The sequence below is a fragment of the Patagioenas fasciata genome, chromosome 24 (assembly GCF_037038585.1).
Source record: "Patagioenas fasciata isolate bPatFas1 chromosome 24, bPatFas1.hap1, whole genome shotgun sequence".
Classification (NCBI taxonomy): Eukaryota; Metazoa; Chordata; class Aves; order Columbiformes; family Columbidae; genus Patagioenas; species Patagioenas fasciata.
The window spans coordinates 6,494,613-6,512,879 of NC_092543.1; the positions used below are offsets into that span (position 1 = coordinate 6,494,613).

Below are 18,267 nucleotides of genomic sequence, written 5' to 3' on the forward strand. Positions count from 1 at the left end.
CTCTCACATTCCAGCTTCAGGGAGGCTTAAAGGGGACGTGAACCCAAGGGGCCTGATGGCCCATGGCAAGGGTGTGCTCGGCAGGGAGACCACCGAGGTGGTAGGGGCTGTGGGAATGAAGAAAGATGACTGAGGGTAAGTGTGGGAGATACTTGAGGAGGTAGATGGGGGTCCAGAAGAGAAAGGATGGACAGAGGATTGAGAAAGGGAGTGGTGTGGAACACAACTTGATACGGGGCTCAGGGCAGCACAACGAGGGGGTGCCCATGGCTGCCAGTAAGGTCTGGAGTAGAGCATCAAGGTAAATGGAGAAGGTGGTCCAAGTTTTGCCCTCCCTGGGCCAAGCTGTAGGGAGAAGAACCCCCTAAGCCTGCAGCAAAGGTGGGCAGGAGACACCCAGGATGATAGTGTGGGGACACCCAGGATGATGGTGTGGGGACACCCAGGATGATGGTGCGGGCACGGGATCACCCGCCCCTCGTGGCACCCACCCGGCGCTGCTCCCTGACGCCTGACCCACCCGGGGCGGCACAGCCTCGCGGTGCACTGGCACCTGGGCAGCCGTGACTCAGAGAGCACCTGCCAAGTATAATGAGGAGGGATGCAATCATGGTGGCATCTTCCTCCCTCCTGACTGTCTCCAGTCCTGAAACAGGGAGAGCCACGTGAGGGATGTGTCAGTGTGACTCTGGGAGCCCGCTAAGGAGTCACCAGTGATGTTTGGGGGTGTCAGACTTAAGGGCGGTTCCCAGCTCCTAGGGCGGCACCTTGACCCTAGGCAGGGAGCAGTGCTCAGCTGCTCTAGAGGATGCAGGGCCCCTTGGCAGCCCCACAGGCAGCACGCAGGCACAGGGGTGTGCAAGAAGGACCCTGGAATGACAGGCACACTGCCCTGGGGCTTGGAGATTCAGCGCACGAGCACATCCAGTCCTGCTCCCAGGCGTTCTCCCAGCCCTGGAAATTCCCTTCTCGGAGGAGGGCTGGGCCCCAGGGTGCCCGCTCATACCTACCATGCTTTGCCCCCCTGCCAGTGTGGTGGGCAGCCCTGGCCCTGAGGTCACAATGCGGGGAGTACGGGGCCTCCGCAATGGATGGGGGGGATAGGGGCAGCAATGGGATGGGGGCGCAAGGGTCTGTGCTCCAGGTGGGCAGATGCGGTTGCCCCCCAGGGAAGGCACATGTTGTCCCTGTTGGCCTCTCTCCACAGGGCTCAGGATGCTGGAGGCCTGGGGGGAGGCATGGTGGGGGCTGCCTGGGAAGGATGACTCCCCTCTGCCAGAAGGCTGAAGGCTCAGCCCAGCCCTGCCGCCGCACACATGGGTTGCTGTAGCTCCAAAACACAACCCAGGGTTCTACCGTGCAGACAGAGGAACACTCCTGGAGGATAGTTTTTTTGTTGTTGCCTTTCACAGGGTTCTTTTTTTCCCTCCCTCCCTTTAACAGAATTTCTTTTACAACAAGCTGTGGAAACAACTACAAATGTTCACAAAAAAATGAGACTCGAGACGCATCCGTGCTGTGCTGGCTGGGCTCTGCGCCCGCCCCGGCGCTCACCAGCAAGCCCAGGGAGCTGGGCGCAGCCAGACCTCAGCTTTACACGGCCTCAGCAGCACTAGACAGCAAGCGAGCAGGCAGGGATGGGCATGGGGTTAGGAGGCACCTCGTGGTGTCTGGAGAAGAGCGAGGAGTGGGGAGCAGTTGCTGTGAATTGCTCTCAGCCATGGTGGCACAGCCCAGGCTGCTCAGCGGGACTGCGGTTCATCCCATGGACCCGATGGTCCTGCCTGCACCTTCCCCTGCCACCGTGCCCTCCCACGCAGGAGCGGTGGCCCTCTGGTCTCTCTCCCCATGGCTGGCTGGGCTGTTCCTTGCCCAGGAGCTGCCAGGTTTTGGGGATGCAGCAGCCCGCTGGCTCCTCAGGGTTCCATGGGGCATCAGGCAGGCTTGGGCTGGCAGAGGTGGGCTGTGCTCGGCATCCCTCTCCCCGCTCTCACTGACCCCTGGGAATGTCCTGGGTGGCCAACAGCTGGGCTGGCATTAGGCCCTTTTCTGCTCTCAAATGGAGACAGGGAAATGCTGAAAAGGAGAAGGGAGAGGGCACACGGGCTCCTCCCAGCAGCATGGAGGGACTGGAGGAAGACTGTGCTGGCAGAAGGCTGCTGAGCCTACCCAGGGCCAGGCACTGGGGCATGTGCCATGAGGAAGGGTCAGAGCCCCTAGGTGTTACCTTGGGGAAAACAGGGTGTCGGTGCAGAGGGGTGCCTGCAGAGACCTTGGGGTCATGGTCCTCCCCACCAGCATGCCTGGATCCCGCTCCAGGAGCCTCAGGGAGGGAGCAGGGGCGAAGGCAGGGCTGTGGCTAGCTCAGAGAGGCTCTGCTTGCCTCTACTCAAGTGGCTGCTGGCAGCAATTCTCTCGTCACAGCTAAGGGCTGGTCTCCAGCTGATGTCTGGAGAAGGCTTCACTGTAAAAAACAGATTAGTAAAAACATTTGCCCCTCCCAGGGCCCCTAAAGAGCCCTAAGGAGGCAGGGGCATTTGATGGGTGTCTCCCAGACCTGATCCTCTCTCTCTTCCTAGCCTGGCCAGGCCCAGCATCGTCCCATGCTTCCCTTGCTCCCTCTCTCTTCCTTGCTTGCTCTGAGACAGGACTTGCCTCATGCCCCCTCCCAGCCATGGCATCTTGGGGTGACTCAGGGTGAGAGGAGCAGGCTGAGAAATCAGTTTGTCACCCGACTAGTAGGCAGGGCAGGTTGGGGACACCAGCAGCCTCGTCTGCTCCGTGGGCTGTGGGCACACCGCACCTCTGCACGCTCTTGCATCACCTCTCTCTTACCTGCCAGTCCAGCTGTCTTTCCCCAGTTGAGAAAAGGCAAACCCCAAAAGTTAAGGGGATGGGAGAAGCGGGCTGTGTGGGGCTGAGGCTTCAGTGCTCCCAGCACGAGCAAACCAGCCAGCCTACCGAGCAGGGAGGCGCGATGGGAGAAGCAACACTGCCTAGCAAAGCCACCATGCTTCAGAGCAGGGCACGTGTGCGTGTGATGGCAGATCTCAGCACAGGATGGTGGTTAGCATTAGATATACGGCTATATAGAGATAACACGGAGAGAGGTTTCACTTGTTTCAAACGGTTCAGCTTCTCTTTCCCAGGGCTGCGTTCTGGCGGGGAGGTGAGTTTGCTGGGGTACTCGGTGTGTGCGTGTGTGCGTGCGCGTGTTTGTGTGCTTTTCCTTTCACAGGGACACGAAGTCTACGGCTTGCAGGAGAGGCAGGGAAAGAAGAAGCAGCAGGAGCCATGAAGTGTTCTGGATCAAGAGGCTGAAGCCGGCGCATTTCTCCAGTTTGTCTGTGAGGACAGGGAATGGGGAGGGAGAGAAGAACCACAATGAAATCCCTCAGGAACAGTGACCAGGCTGGGTGTTATAAGGGGTGCTGGGACTCAACTTCTTGCCTTCTCCACAGAAATGTACCAAGTCCCATCCCCGGCTCGTTTCCTCCCACCTTGTGCTCGTGTAGCAGCAAAGTTTTTGGGGGCACAGAGACCTCTGGAAACATAACTCTGTGCCTGATTGAGGTGACAAGGGGATGGGCAGCAGGTGAGCCCCCTGTGCTCCTGCTCCACACAACATACCTCTTCAGTCCTTCACCAGCAGACTTGTCCCCTCTGCTGGGACTGACTACAAAGCACCACCTTTAGGAGGACACCTGGGCAGTGCCCCTGAGGCAAGGCTCAAAAAAGGCAGGGGTAAGCAGTGTAGGATGGGGCACCCAGGATGGGGCACAGTCCATCTTTGGGGCTGACTGCTCTGCTTGTAGTGGGAAGGGCATGTAGGGGCTGGGAAATGTTTATGGGACTCAGGGAGGGTTTGGGAATGCCACAGGGAGTTGTGGATTTCTCTGCTGGCCCTGCCAAGCCAAGGAGCAGGTGGGAAGCAGTGGCTGAGGTCAGGTGCCACTGCCCATCTCACCTTTGATGACAGTGATGTTCTTTATCTGGTTGCCAGTGTAGTCGTTGGTGGCCTTCAGCTCGCACATGTAGACACCCTCATCGCTGGTGGTGAAGCTCTGCAGGTAAAGGCACACCAGGTTCTTGTGCATGGTGACGTTGGCTCGGCTCCGGTAGATGTTCTCGGACACACTGATGGTGCTGTGGATGACGTGCTTCCTGTTGTCCTTGGTGATGCTGAACTCATAGGTCAGGGGGTTGCTGGTTTTGTTCTCATAACGGCAATCCACCCGGAGGCTCTGGCCCAGCAGGCAGGCACTCAGGTCCTTGATCATCTGGCAATTGGCAGCCTGGAGGACTGGGAGAGGCAAGCAGGGGTTGGACAGGGAACGGGGAGCACTGGAGATGCCCGTGCAGCCTCCCAGCCCCTGCCCAGCTGCTCTGGGCTGAGCTCGCTGGAGAGCAGGGAAGAGATTTGCATCCGCCATCTGTACCTGTCAGGATGACAGCGATGCCGATGGTGGGGTTCATCTCTCTGCTGAGGTGCCCAACGGTGGCTGTCACTGAGAGGGGGGCCTGGGCAGGAAGAGAGAGAAGCAGTCAGCCAGGCCAATGCCCCAGCACTCAGGGGCGGGCACTGGGGGATGCAGACACAGGCACACATGGCACAGGCAGGCAGGCTGCCTCTTCTTGCACAAATGATGCTCGATAGCCTGCTCCTCATTGTGACACCTAATCCACTGCGCAGGGATCGGCTGGCCCTGCAATGAGCTAAGGGATCGGGAGCTCTGTGTCTCCCAGCATCACCTTTGCATCTCTTCAGGCCTGCCAGCCCCTCTCCAGCTCCAGCGGATGAGCTCACCAAAGATGACTCATTGCGATGCAGTGAGGGAAAGGGGCCAAGACCAGCGAGGAGGGACACAGCAGCTGGACAGGGAGCCAAGACTGCCGAAGGGTGGCACCACGCCTCCAGAGGCTGAGCGGAGCCTGCCCGGCCACAGGATGTAAGGGTTTTGGGGTGGCAGAGTTCACTCTCTGCATCCCTGGCCCAGTGCCTGTCTCCCTTCAGGTTGCCTCCTGGTCTGTGTTGGTAAGGGGCCTGCAGACGTGCCGTGAAAACCCTAGGGCTGCCTACAGTCCAATCCAGCTAAGAGGAATCAATTAAAGGTTTGCAACCCAGCCAAGCAGCCACATGGGGAATCCAGCCGCAGACATGCGGAATGGAGGGAAAGGGCGGGGGAGCAGCAAAGCAGATGCCGGGACTGAAGGACATGCAGACTGCCCTGCAATTGGTCTTCCAGGCTGGGGAAGTGGGCCAGGTCCAAGCCAGGGTGGTGAATTACCACCCCCGTGGGACGCCAGGCTGGCAGAGAGAAGAGCAGATCCCCAGGTTTCTCCCTCTGAGCCTGACTAAGCATCCAGAGAAGACATAGGAATTGCCTGCACTGCAGCCAGCTGCATTTTTCTTTTTAACATTTTTTGGGTCTTTCATATAATGTTCTAGGAGGAAATACCAAGCACATTTGCTCACCCTGGAGCTGTAAAAGATCTCTTTATCCACAACCCCAAACCCTGGCCAGGAAGAAAAATATCTTTCTGTTTGATCTGGACAACCAAGAGCTTGCAAATGGGGGCAAAGGCATGATGGAAGAGATTACCCGCATCTCCTCTGGGTTCCTAGAAACTGGCCCCTGTCCCTTGCTTTGTCATTTCCCAGCTCTGACCCACTCCTCTTTGAATGTTCTGGGACACAATCTAGGTCACAGACAGGCTTTCCTCCACAAGATCAGTGCAAATAACCTCCCAGAGAGGGGGACTCATTCCCATCTTCTAAGCTCTGGCTCGTGTGCCCTTGGATCACCTATACCCCTCCTCTCCTCCGGACAGTGGTGCTGGGAGCAGCGCTAGCCAGGTAACCCTTGGTCCTGCATGATCCCAGGGGCTGTGCATGGGGACAGGACTCATGAGAAGAGCAGCATTAGAGAGCCTCCAGCCCTTGCAGAGCGAAGCTTTCTGGCATGGTCTCTACCACCTGCTGGGGCCACATCATGGTCTACCTCTGTGCCCACCACTGTGACAAGCTAAGGGTGACGAACGGGCTGCGGGGGTGGTGGAGGCGTCAGGGAAGAAGAGAGTCAGCCTGGTGAGCTGAAAGAAACCAAGAGCCCCGGAGGGGTCGGGGCACCAGCTGCCCCCCTTGCAGGGAGCGGGTACGTGTGTGGAGGTGCGGGGCGAGACGAGCGGGCTGCGTCCGTGCGCACAGGCGTGCCCACGGAGGAGGAATGCCGCAGTCCCGCTCCTGGGGAGGGGGGGCACCAGTGCCCACGCAAAAAAATTGAGAGCGTCTCCCGCGCTGACCGCCGCCCTCCAGAACCAGCCTCTCCCCGACAACCGGAGCGGCAGAGCATCCCGCCGCCGGGCGGGGACGAGAGGCTCCCCCGGCGCTGCCGCCTCGCCCGGGGGCTGCGGACCCTCCCCACGCCGTCCCGCGGCGCCAGCGGCATGTTCCCCCCCGGCCGTCGGTGCGACGGGAGCGGCAGCCCGCAGGGTCGCGCCGCAGCCCCGGGGCTGCCTGGTCCGCGGCGCCGCGGCTGCCCGGGCCGGGCCGGGCCGTGCCTACCTGCTGGGCGCTGTCCGGTGCTGCCCGCTCTGCCGCCCGCGGGGCCGCCGGCGCTGTCCGGTGCTGCCCGGTGCTGCCCGCTGCTGCACGGCGCTGCTGCCCGGCGGGGCTCTGGGCGGTGCGGCGCTCCCGCAGTTTGGGAAGGGCCGGGCGGGCGGCCTCAGCAAATCAGTGCCGGGCGGCGTCACGCAGGCTCGGCCCCCGGCCCTGCGGCGCGGGGGGGGCTGCCGCTGCGGGACTGCCCCCACCCCCGCCCCGGGCCGCTGCCGCCCCGAGCTCGGGGGGGCTCAGTCCAATCCCAGGGCGCCAGGTGGGGTGCAGGGGCACGGGGAAGAAGGAAGCCCGTTGTAGGGGGACATGGGTGGTATCGACAGGGTAGCCCCTCAGCCTGGCCCGGCCAGAACATCAACGGTGCAGGGGGTGCTGTTCAGCCCCCTTGTCCCCCCTCCACGCTTCGGTTCCATCTTTCTGCAGATTGGAAAGGGTGGCAGATCCCCATTGCCATGGGAACATCACATTTTGCAGAAAAGCTGTCAGCCCTCATCCTTCCCAGAAACGTGGGAGTTGTTTTGCTGGAAAAAGGGTGTTTCAGAAGTGGAAAGAAGAGCTTGGCTTGGGCTTTGCTGAAGAGGGGGGAGCTATTCCCTCTCCCCAAATGAGTAGAGCTCAGGTGCCCAACAAAGCCAGCCTGCACCAAGTCACCAATGACCTGTGCAACATAGGTCTCCCCTATGTAGGAAACAATGCTGGGAATGGTGGGAGACACAGCTGAAGCTCTGTGATGCCACCGGCCACACACCTTAAGTTTTAGGCCCAGGGCTGGTGACAGTGAGGATGCAAACAAGGGCTTGCTTGCCACAGGCTCCCATCACCATGGGGTTGGGAAGGAGCTAAGCGGAGCTAAGCAGAGCTGCTTCTGCACAGGCAAAGTGTCTTTGGACCCGGAAAGCAGCCTGGCAAAAGGGTCTCTTACCTGCTCTTGGGGCAAGGTGGAAATGACAGGAGAGGAGGGCAGCATCAGGGAGCTGCTCACCCTGGGAGTTCGGGTCCAAAGGCACCCTGGGAAGCAGCAGAGGCATGCAGGATGGCCTGCCCTGTCCTCACCTCCTCCTACACCCCCTGGCTGGGCTCTGCAAAAAGGGCTGGCACCGTGAAAGTTGATATGAAAAACCATATTCTGTTCTAGCAGAACCTGATCCCAGGTGATATTCGAGTGCTGAGGTTTTGCAAGCTGGCTGTGCAGTGCGGTTTTGCAAATTGTGCAAAATGTGGGCTCTGGGTGTGCTGCCCCAAACAGGACCAGACACCCAGGCTGGCTGGAGAGCTCACAGTGCCCAGGAGCGTGCAGCAGAGTTCCCAGTGTGCTGCCATGAGGAGGGAAAGGCCTGACCCTATCTGCTATAGAATGCACCCAGGCTGTGGGCTCATACGCAGCTGCGTGTGGACAGCAACACAACCATACCAATGACCCAGGATGGTACAGAGTGACAGTGCTTGCTAAGGATGGGGTTAAAGGCACGAAAAACTGACACAGAAAGCCACCATTAAGTCAGCTGGAAGAAGATCGATGCAATGCAAACAGACAAACACAGGAGATGTGTTGCCACATTGTCAGGGTGCAAAAAATCCAAGCATCTGGCATCCAAACACAGCTGTGATGGGGGCAGCACATGTAACCATGTGCACACATATACACACACACACACACACACACACACAGGTCTGTTTTACATCTAGTCCTACACTTCCCCAAGCTGTGTCTCCACTCTCAGATCAAGCTATGTGAGCATAGGAAAGCAGGGAATTTAAGCTCAAAGGACTGGCTTTTGGAGGCATGCAGTTGCCCAAGTCCCATTGCCAGAGATTCCAGATCACTTTAAATCTCTGGCTGGTCGTGCTGTACAGGCAGGCATGATTGTGCAGTTTCTGGGCACTGCTGGCAGCAAACATCCTGCCTAGGTATTTGCAGGAGGCTCCTTGCAGAGTTTGCCCAGCTGAATAGTCCCGTCACTGCAGATTGCAGCCTGGCTGCCATCCATAAACCAGAGAAAATCAGTCCCCAAGTTACACCTACTGCAGAGGCCTCCAGATAGTGGCTAAAGGAAAACAGTGGGGAGAAGAACATCTAATAATGGCAGACAGACAGACAAATGGAGTGGGGGGACATGCAACTTTTGCAGTGACATCTGTCGGGCAGAGACAGGCAGACAAGCACAAACAGGGGCAAGGAGGTAGCCAAACAGAAACAGTGCAGCACAGCAGTGCAGATACCAGCAAGTGTGGGTCGATGCAGCAGGACAGATAGACAGGCAGGCAGAGGCAGGGCACAGACAGCCCTCTTAGGAGCTGAGATCAGCCAAACTGCCCCCAACCGGGGTATTCATGGAGTCCTTCTGCTCCACTGGAGTGTGTCAGGGGCATCACCGCTCCCTGTAGCTCAAGGATTGTCCCCAGTAGCTGCAGGCGGCAGGCTGGGAGCAGAGGCACTGAGGAGGACCGTGATTTGAGTGCCTGGTGCTGCTGCAGCAATTAAAACCTGGCCTTGGCCAAGGACATCCTGCTGCAGGGGATGCACTTCTTCTAGAAGGAAGGTGGGTGCGCATACTTCCCAAGAGGAGCATCTCTCCCCTGCTCTCAGTCTACCCCAAAACATGGAAAGAAGAGAGTGTTTCTTCCTCCTGCTCGTGAATCACTGCACAGCAGTACACTCTGGGTCCTGCTAAAAACATGACAGCAAGATGCCCACACAGCAGCCAGTTCCTACCAGCAACCATTTGCTTCCCCACTGCTAATTGCTGGGGAGGGAAGATGTGAGGTCCCAGCCACCAGGACTAGAGGGCAGCACTCCTGAGAAGAGACTCCTGGCATCCTCTCCAAGGCCATTAACGTTCGGGAGTTACTGGACAAAGAAATGAAGGAGGGCATATGTGAGAATCAGTGTTATTGATCTAGTGGATCTGGCAGAGATTGCAGCTCTAGGCTTGACTGGCAGAAATACTCTGCTGCCTCACAGTGCAGTGCCTGTCCCTGCACACCCCCACATCCCCCCCACAGCCCCAGAGGTCCAGTTATCAGAAAGGCTGCTAAGGATTCATACTTACCATTGCACTAAACCAAACCTGGGCCCTTCCCACCCCATCTTTGGGGGACAAGAAAGGCAGTCTGCAGAGGAGCTTTGCCCTTGTTTGGAGAGACAGAATGGCCTCTGGGAACCCAGTGAAGCCCCATGGATGCTATATGTAGCGTGGCCCAGATACAAAGCCCCTGGGCTTTGTGGCACCACTGCACAGAGCAGGGATGGAGGAGACTGCGTTCCCCTCCTTTCTGCATGCAGCACAGCCACAGAAAATGGGGACAGGTAGGGCTCCTGCTGCAGCACCGGCCTGAGGTCTGCTGTGCTTCAAGCAGCCGTGTTAGCCTAGCGGAGGAGATGGCTGGCTGGCACAAAGCCCCAGCTCTGCCTTGTCTGCAGTGTGCAGGGCTTGTCCTTGGTAGCCTCTACCTCTTTTATAGCTGTGTCCTGGGTACAAAGAAGTCCCAGACACTGAAGAGCTCAGTCTAAAAGAGAGTAATCCAGAACTAGGAAGTGCCTGTGAGGAATCAGCTCCTCTCCCTGCAATGATAAACCTGCCAACAGGAACATCCCTTCTTCTTTCCCTGTTTGCCTGCATGCTCTGGCTAACAGAAAGCCCTGGCTCTGTGCTCCCCCCCAGTCATGCAAGAGTGTCTCAAGCCAGAGATGATGTGCCCTCCTGCGTGAATGGAGGCTTCTCTGGAAGACTGCTAGAGGTATTCAATACAGTGTAGGATCCTGCACAGTAAATCCCTGTTTCATCTGGCACTGCTGCCTTTCCACCCTCACTGGAGAACCACCAGGCAAGATCCCAGCAGTGCAGCCCTCCTGCCCAGCCAGGGCAGAGCAATTATCCTTGCAGCCTGGTGTCTGCCTGGAGGAGTGAGGAACCATCTTAGTCAGCCTCTAGCTCCTCCTGCCCAGAGCCACAAAAATCTTCCTGCAAGAGACTTGGAAGTCCTTGTGGGAGCCAACCAGGACACGAGGAACCAACTCAGCCTGGAAGAGAGGGTTGACTGAGGCACAGAGCTCTCAGCACACTCCATCTGCTCCCAGACTGAGTGGGAGGGGTGCTTGGCTGCCTGCACCAGCCTCCTCCCCACTGCCTCGCATTGCAACCAGTGATGCATCCTGCTGCTGCTTGGCTGGGGCTTGTTTTTATCCCACACAGTTCCTGGGATGAGAAAGCTGCTTTCTGCACCACATCCTGCAAACCTGATCTCTGCTGAGCTTATAGGAAGACTTATCACTGGGGGAAGGAAAAATCAAGGCAAATACCTACAGGGGCTAATGCCAGGTTGTGCAGTGTTAGAAGCTCCTGACAGGCAGCTGATCGCCAGAGCAACTTGAGAGCCTTTTGTTTTGGGGAAATTTACGTGTGTGGGAAGGAGAAGCCCCTAAGAGCTGCCTAGGAAGACGCTGCACAGGGAAACAGGTGTAGAGCACAGCACTGCTTCTGCTCACCATCCCTGGCCTAGCTTTCTCCTCTCTGTCTCAGGAGAGATAAATAATGCAAGCTACAGAAAATGGAAATAGCTTCCCTGAATTTTCTATTCCTACCTGCTGAGGCGTAAGGAATAGAAACTGTTTATTAGCGTTCTTTATTTATGAAGAAACCATCAAGCCAAGATGGTTAACTCTCACCGTGCAGGTTCTGGCAGATAGTTCCATAGCAAAAGAGCCACTAGAAACAACTGCCTGCAGGGTGCCTTGTGCTCCAAGCCTGCCAGAAAGGTCCTCCCTCTGGAGAGAGGCAGGTTAAATAAAGGCAGGCAGGTTTGCCCCTTTCCAGCACAGAACTCAGATCCACATTGGGGCTGCAGACTGCCAGGACTGGTGGAAGATGGAGGAGCGGTCCTGGCTCTCACCCTGGCGATGCTGGAGGGGCAGGAGCTGTCACTGCAGCACACACAGTGCTGCCCTTTAGCAGCCAGCCAGCTGCTCCTCACGCTTGGGTTTGTGTCATCGGCTCACACGCTTGCTCATCTCCCCCATTGTTGTTGGGGACAATGGGAGCGTGTCCCCGCGCTGAGTGAGGAACGGCTTCCCCCGCTCCCTGTCTTCACTGCAGCTGATGTGAGCAAGCAAGGCTGTGGTGCGGGCATGGCACCGCAGCCCTCCTGCCCCAAACACACCACAGAGCCTGGGCAGAGGGGGACACAGCACTGCCCACCCCGAGCCTGCTGCCAGCTCTCCTCAGCACCCAGCAAGCCCTGCTCTTTGCATTACCCTTCTGCTCAGTATCGAGCCACAAGCACCAGCATCCCTCCAACCACAGGAGGCCATGCAACCAGAGTGGTGCTGTCCTTAGGCGCTCAGCAATTGCTCCCAGTCTGTAATGGTGAACTGTTTGGAGCAGAGCTTTTCAAGCACATCCCAAGCAGGTTTGTACCCATTGTTGCCTGCTTCTGTTTGCTTAAGAGGCTGAAGAAGTTTTTGGACTCCTGAAGCAGAGCTAGGAAGCCAGAGTCCCCCATTCTCATCTCTTCTACAGTCTCCTTCAACAAAAGGAAGTGAGTCACTTGGTATCTCTCTGCATCAGTTTTACCACAGAAAAACATGTCCTGAAGATATGTCTTCCTCTTTTTTTGTCCAGACCAACCTTCTGATTTGAATTACTGGTCTCTAAGAGACAGATAACTCATACAGCACAGTCAAAAGAACCCATTGCACTTTTGTAAGGAGAAACCCAAAGCCATGGATAAAAGTTAGAGATTAAAGGGAAAGAGAAAAATTGATTGTAATAGTAGAGAAATTACCCAGACACCCACCGAGAACCGTGCTGGTGTGAGTGGTCTTCAGTTTACCCACCAAGTTACTACAAGCACCAGGGTGACAGGCTGGGGCCCTCCAGCAAACGCAGACTCGATCAACAGCAAGTGGTTTCTGGGAAAGTTTAGTTACAGACTCAGCATGAAACTAATTAATTAAACCCCTTAGTAGCCTTTAACTTCGGAAACCAACCCCCAGGTAAACTTCTTCTAAAAACTGCCAATAAAACATTTCACCCATAGTCAAATCTCAGGACCTCTTCTTGTACTGAGCACAAATTATCATTTTCAAGCATAAGCTGGCATCAAAATATTTCTTAACTCGAAGTATCACTGTCATTTCCTTACAAAGATAAGCCTTATATGCCGTTTTGGTTTGCGTGTTAGAAAGATTAGCTTCCCATCACGATTTTGTCATCTTTCTCATCTATTGCTATGGTATCTAAAGCACTATTAACTGAATGAGTCAACACATCAAAAACGAAAAAGCTTGAGTAAAGGTCACTGAAATGACACCAAAACCACTCCCCAAAGAGTTTTGTATCAGGGTTCTCATAAACCAGTGTTTTTATTTTTCAAAACACTTGATATTTTTCCAGGGTAAAGCAGATGGATACCAGATGCTGGGAAGGGCCGAGCTGTTCGGTTTAGAGGCTCTTTTCTATTCTACTGACCCCTGAAAATGTATAGAGCTGTGTACTGTTACCACAAATAAACACGTAACACCAACACATACAGAATAAAACTTGGCAACTTTTAAAGTCTTATTGAAAAAGGTGAACATCCCCACTTAACTTTACTGGAAGAAAATCCCTTTGTGTGGCTTCCGCATATTCAGAATGAGAACCTACTTAACTCGGCTAAAAATTTATTCCCAATGGAGTTTGAGATCCTGCCAGTCAGCACTTGATTACAATTAACTTACTCTCCCATTCTTTTAAAATGAGTTAAGTGGTTTATTAATCTGTGCATTGCTTCTGACAGCAACATCCAGTATGTTAAATGCACAGCTAAATAGTTTTCTGGAAACAAACCACTTGGCAATAGGCTGTGGAACCATCAACATTGCAAAAGCATCACCTGCCTTGTGAGCATATTCACCAAGCTCATGCGAACAGCCACACCCGACCCCAAAAATGCTGCAGTACCACCAGGCAGCCCCCAAAATTGCCCCTCATTTTTTGGTACGTTGTGATTTGTTGTTAATATTGTGAATCTCTGTTTCGAAGAGATTCAGATTTCAGTCAAAAAGTATGTTGGGCAAGATATTCCAAAAAGCAATGTGTAAGAACATGACCACAATCTAGCCTAATGCTAGGAAAATATATTCCTTGAAATACATGTCATTGGAATCTTTCTGTTGCTTAACTCAAAGGAAGCACTTAAAGGTATTTCTGAGGCCACACATTAGTGAACTAAAAACCAAATGAACCCCCCAAAGAAGTTATTGGCAACCAAAAACTGGAAAGCTCTGCTGGTGAAAAGGAGACAGGGACAGAGAGATGGGCAGAATGAGAAAGATAGGGCAAAAATTAGGAGAAAAACACATACTATCAGAGGAAAACACTGCTCTATAATCATGCATGCAGATACAGGGGAAAGCTCTACTTATGCACAAACACCTACTTCACAAAAAGGACACTTATTAAACATCACAAACAATATAACCTGTTGTTTACTACACAAATAGTAAATAACGACTAGGAACCAATCCACAGTATATTTCATTGTAACTCCAGTCTGTGTTGGCAGACCAAGGCTACATTTCTGAAAACATATCATAAATAAATCACAAAAAGCTCTATTCGAATAAAACAGAGCTTTGTAAATATGGATTAATCAAGTGTGAACGGCCAACAAACACTGACCTGAAGTCTCCATGTGTCCTCCTCATGTGAAGCAACATCTTAATAGAGCTAGCCTCTCCCTCCACTCCCTTTAATGCTATATTAATTGCTTTTGCTGTGGAGACACATGAGGGAATTTACACAGAAACCAGCTGAAAAGAATCAGAAACAGCTTTAATAAGGGGGGGTGGAAGTAAACAGCTCCCTGGTTTGCACAGGTGAGTGTGAGCACAGCCTTTTGCACCTTGCTGTGTGTAGTTAATGGCTTTCCAGGGTAAAGCTGGTCTGCGTTATTGGGGTGAGGAGGTGGGTTAGTGAGCATGGTTGGTCTTCTGTTCCTTTTGCAGTATCTTAGGGCGGTGTGGCTCTCTCGGTGGTGAAGCTGCACTCTGAAGGTGAGTTGGTCTGTGTGGAGGGATGTGGGGAAGCAGCCTGATGAGCACCCTTGGCTTGCAGCCCCTGTGTTAGCTCTGGTGAGTAGCACCCAGGCTTTCCCACAAGGCAGCACCAGGTGGTAGCATTGCCTCTTGCTGCGCTCTGCTTGTCGGCACCGGCATGGTGCTGTGGTTTTCCCTCTATTGTGAGACTCGTCGGCGTGGAGCGGGTTGGATCCCAAGGTCCTGCAGTGGTGTGTTCTTTCATGTGATAAGAAATGCATCGTAGAAGGCAAAAGTCCTATGTTTTGTGTGTGGACTGCAGTCCATCGTTAGGGTGGTGTTTGTTGCGTTTCTTTCTTCTAAACGATCCTTGGGTTTTCAGGGCTTAGCTTTGTCTTGGTAGGGTGGATGGGGGGATGAAAGTGAACTTTTTGGACTCATCATGAGTTGTACGGCTCTATTTTGCGTATATTCTAGCAAGTCTAAACTACTGAGGCAGAGCTCTAGTAGAAAAGCACAGGAGGGAGTTATAGCATTGCTGGAAAGCCAGACTGGTAGTGACTCTCAACAGTGTTAAATTCCGCCTTCTTTGTCCTGAGCTTTCTAGGGCCAGCAACGTTGTTGACGTACCTGTGTTTGCTGGTGAGGGAGTGAGAGGCTTAATTAGGAACTCTCATGGCTTGTTCTTCCAGGACTAATGTCTTCCTCCTTCTGCAGGTATGGGATGAGGAAGGACCCCAAGCCTGTCTTGATGGCTGCAGCCCTCAGTTGCATTGTGCTGGCTGCAGCTCAAGCTACCTTGATGTATAAAATCACTTTCAGCCTCTTGCTAAACACAATCAGTAACCGTTCTTCGGTCACGCAAATGTTTTGCTGTCTCCTATGTAGCCAAGCTCTGTCTTTTTGGCACCGTTTATGACACAGAAAAACTTCAGGCAGCAGAAAAAAAATTGTTTATCTGTTTGCAAAATGAAAGGAAATAACAGTTTGCTGCTCAAGGGATGTTGTTTGCCCTGCTGCAGCTTGGAGTGAGTTTTTATGGGCAGGTTATAAACCCCTGCACAGCAAGCTCTGTAATGTTGACAGACCTTTCAGTGTAGCTGCTTTAATACCTCTTCTCTGATAGTAACACCACCATGCATCTCAGGGGATGGGATCAGAAGCAGACAGATATTCTCAGTTATTGGCAGGCTTGTGTGTACTTCGCAGAAGCCTTTCCCTTGCTAAGGAAGTCGAGACCTTTCAGTGTCTCTTGGTGAGGAGAGGAGCAGAATTCAACACGAACAAGGCCAACCCATTTCAGTCCTGCCAAAGCTGCTGTTTTGTGCTGAGCCTTAGGTTGCTTACAGCAAGGACTGTGTGTCCATGCCATGGGACAGTGACAGTGTCCTGCTGCAAAGGCAGCTGCATAATCTTCTATCCACAGCAGAGCGTGGGATCCTTCTGTGAGCGGCGTTAATGGAAGGTGGGGCAGAGCTTAATGAAGTGTTGGTCACCTGGTTTCCCATGCAGCTTAATGGGATGTGGTGGCCTAACTTCATTAAGTGATGCTGGAATGTGGTGAATGCTTTCTTGTTTGGCCTCCTGCTTTAGGCATTGTGGAAATATAGTAGCTTTCAAGGTCACTCGGCAATACTGGCCAGTAGTTTGGGAGCTAAATCCTGTGAAGTCCGCAGTGTTAGCTCAGCTCCAGCAAGGGGCAAGCACCTAAGCAAACGCTTCTGTGGGGTGAGGGAAATAGGGTCTGGCTTACCCCTCAAAAGGCTCTTGAGAATCGTTTAGGAAGGTGAGAGCTGCAGTATGACATGCTCAAGTTCTGAATTGTTCCATCAGGGAGACGAAGGAGGAAGGAAGTGGTGAATTCTGCTGGAGGATGGGGGTCAGTACCTGGCACGATATGGGGAGGGGGACCTTTCTCTGTGGGGGGCAATTTAGATCCCTGATTGCTGTAAGATGGGGAATTTTGACGAATTCCCTTTCCCCTGGCAGCTTGCTGGTAAAGGTTCTCCAGGGACATACCTTGGTACGGTATATAATGGAGAAGGTGCCAGCAGCCACGAAGTGATGGGGTGAACCTCATTCTAGAGCTGTCACCTGGCCGGTGTCCAGCCACCAGTGTCACAGCGCTGGGGACCCACAAACACCCCTCGATGTTCTCTGTGCCCTCTCTCTGCAACTTTTACTTCTGCAGCCTTTGGTTCTTCCTTATCGTAAATCCTCTAGGATTTAACTTCCAGCTACTGATCCTTTTGACATTAATGGACCATTAACTAACTAGACATAATATTGAAAGTGTAAATCCCTCTCCCTTGGGGAATTAGAAAGCGGGTTTAGGATGCAGGCCATGAAATACAAGAGTTCATTGTAATAGCAAACAAGGGCTGATTAACTCAGTCTGCCCGGCATCCCCAGATCTGTGCCAGCTGATGAACAAGAAGGCAGAAGCTGAGGCTAGTGCTGCAGAACAATTTGCATCTGCCTGGGGAAAGCCTTTAGTCTCAGGGTTTAAGCTTGTTTATCCCATTGCCAGGATCTTCCCTGTAGAACAGGGAGCCAAGTTTGGGCTGCTAAGGAATCATCTCCAGAGACAGATGCTGTCCCTGATTGCAGGCTTGGTGTGTTTTCCTGTTTTTGGGACAGCGTGAGGTGTGAAGACCAGGAGCTTTGCTCCCATCACAGGTGAGGGTGAAAAGCACCATTTTGCTCTGTCCCAGGGGAATGGCCCCATTGTCTCCCACCAGGGAGAAGGCTGAGGTGGTGCAGCAGCTCTGCAGGCTGCTGTGTACAAGTGCATTCGCCAGCACTTTCCCTGGGATCTCCAGTAATGAGGCAGAGCTCTGCTGTGGACCTGTGGGAGTGAGTTTGCTGTTGACTCTGTTCTCTGGACCTTGAGATCAGTGCCCACTGATTAAAAAAGTTAATTACTTTCCTTATGCAGGAATGGTGTTACTTTCAAGGTCTCTCAGGCCTTTAATTAAGCATCTTCCTCTGAAAGAATTTTCGATTGAATTTGCAGTAAGCCCTCATTAGAGTCAGGATGGACAGGTCAGAGGGGGACGAGTTCAGAGACCTAAATGGGTTCTACTTGTGGTGAATGGAGTGGTCCTAAACTTCTCAGGAGTAAGTGCCTAGACCAGAGAGAAGAGGGGAGAAACAGATTCAAAAGCAGTTTAGTTATGCAGAAGTTAAATATCTTGGGCAGTCTGCATGCCACCTCGAAATTATACAGGTTGCAGTAGAAAAACTAGCAGCATATATGGAGGCTATTTGGCATGGGAACAATGTAGGAGAATGAGAGGACCTGGCCTAGATTCAGTAGAGGCAGTTTTTACAAGATTTGAGTGCTCAGTAATAAGTAGTTTGGAGCTTTATCTTCTCTGTGCAATGTTTTTTTCTTCAGGGTCTGCTTTGCAACCACAGAGTAATAGGATAACTTGCTCCCCAAGCACAGGATTCTCCAGTAATCACTTGATTGTAGCAGCTGCTTTGGGAGGGACAGTGCTGGCAGGGGCTGGCAAGGTGCTGGATGGCCATGTCACCTCCTGTCACACTGCCTTGAGTTTCCCCTGAGCCTGCAATGCGAGGCACTCCAGGCATGGTGCTGGTGGCAGGCAGGGCTGGGTGCAGCCTGCAT

At 53.6% G+C, this 18,267-nt stretch overlaps 1 protein-coding gene across 1 annotated transcript; it reads right to left on the reverse strand.

Annotated features, from left to right (window-relative positions):
• Positions 1 to 3,111: 3,111 nt before the first annotated feature.
• THY1 (Thy-1 cell surface antigen) lies at positions 3,112 to 6,714 on the reverse strand. The gene is made up of 4 exons (XM_065855789.2): positions 6,566 to 6,714; positions 4,440 to 4,521; positions 3,968 to 4,303; positions 3,112 to 3,345 (listed from the first exon to the last, which is right to left on the reverse strand). The coding sequence occupies exons 2-4, from the start codon at positions 4,474 to 4,476 to the stop codon at positions 3,233 to 3,235; spliced, it is 486 nt and encodes a 161-aa protein (XP_065711861.1). The 5' UTR covers positions 4,477 to 4,521; positions 6,566 to 6,714; the 3' UTR covers positions 3,112 to 3,232.
• Positions 6,715 to 18,267: the final 11,553 nt, after the last annotated feature.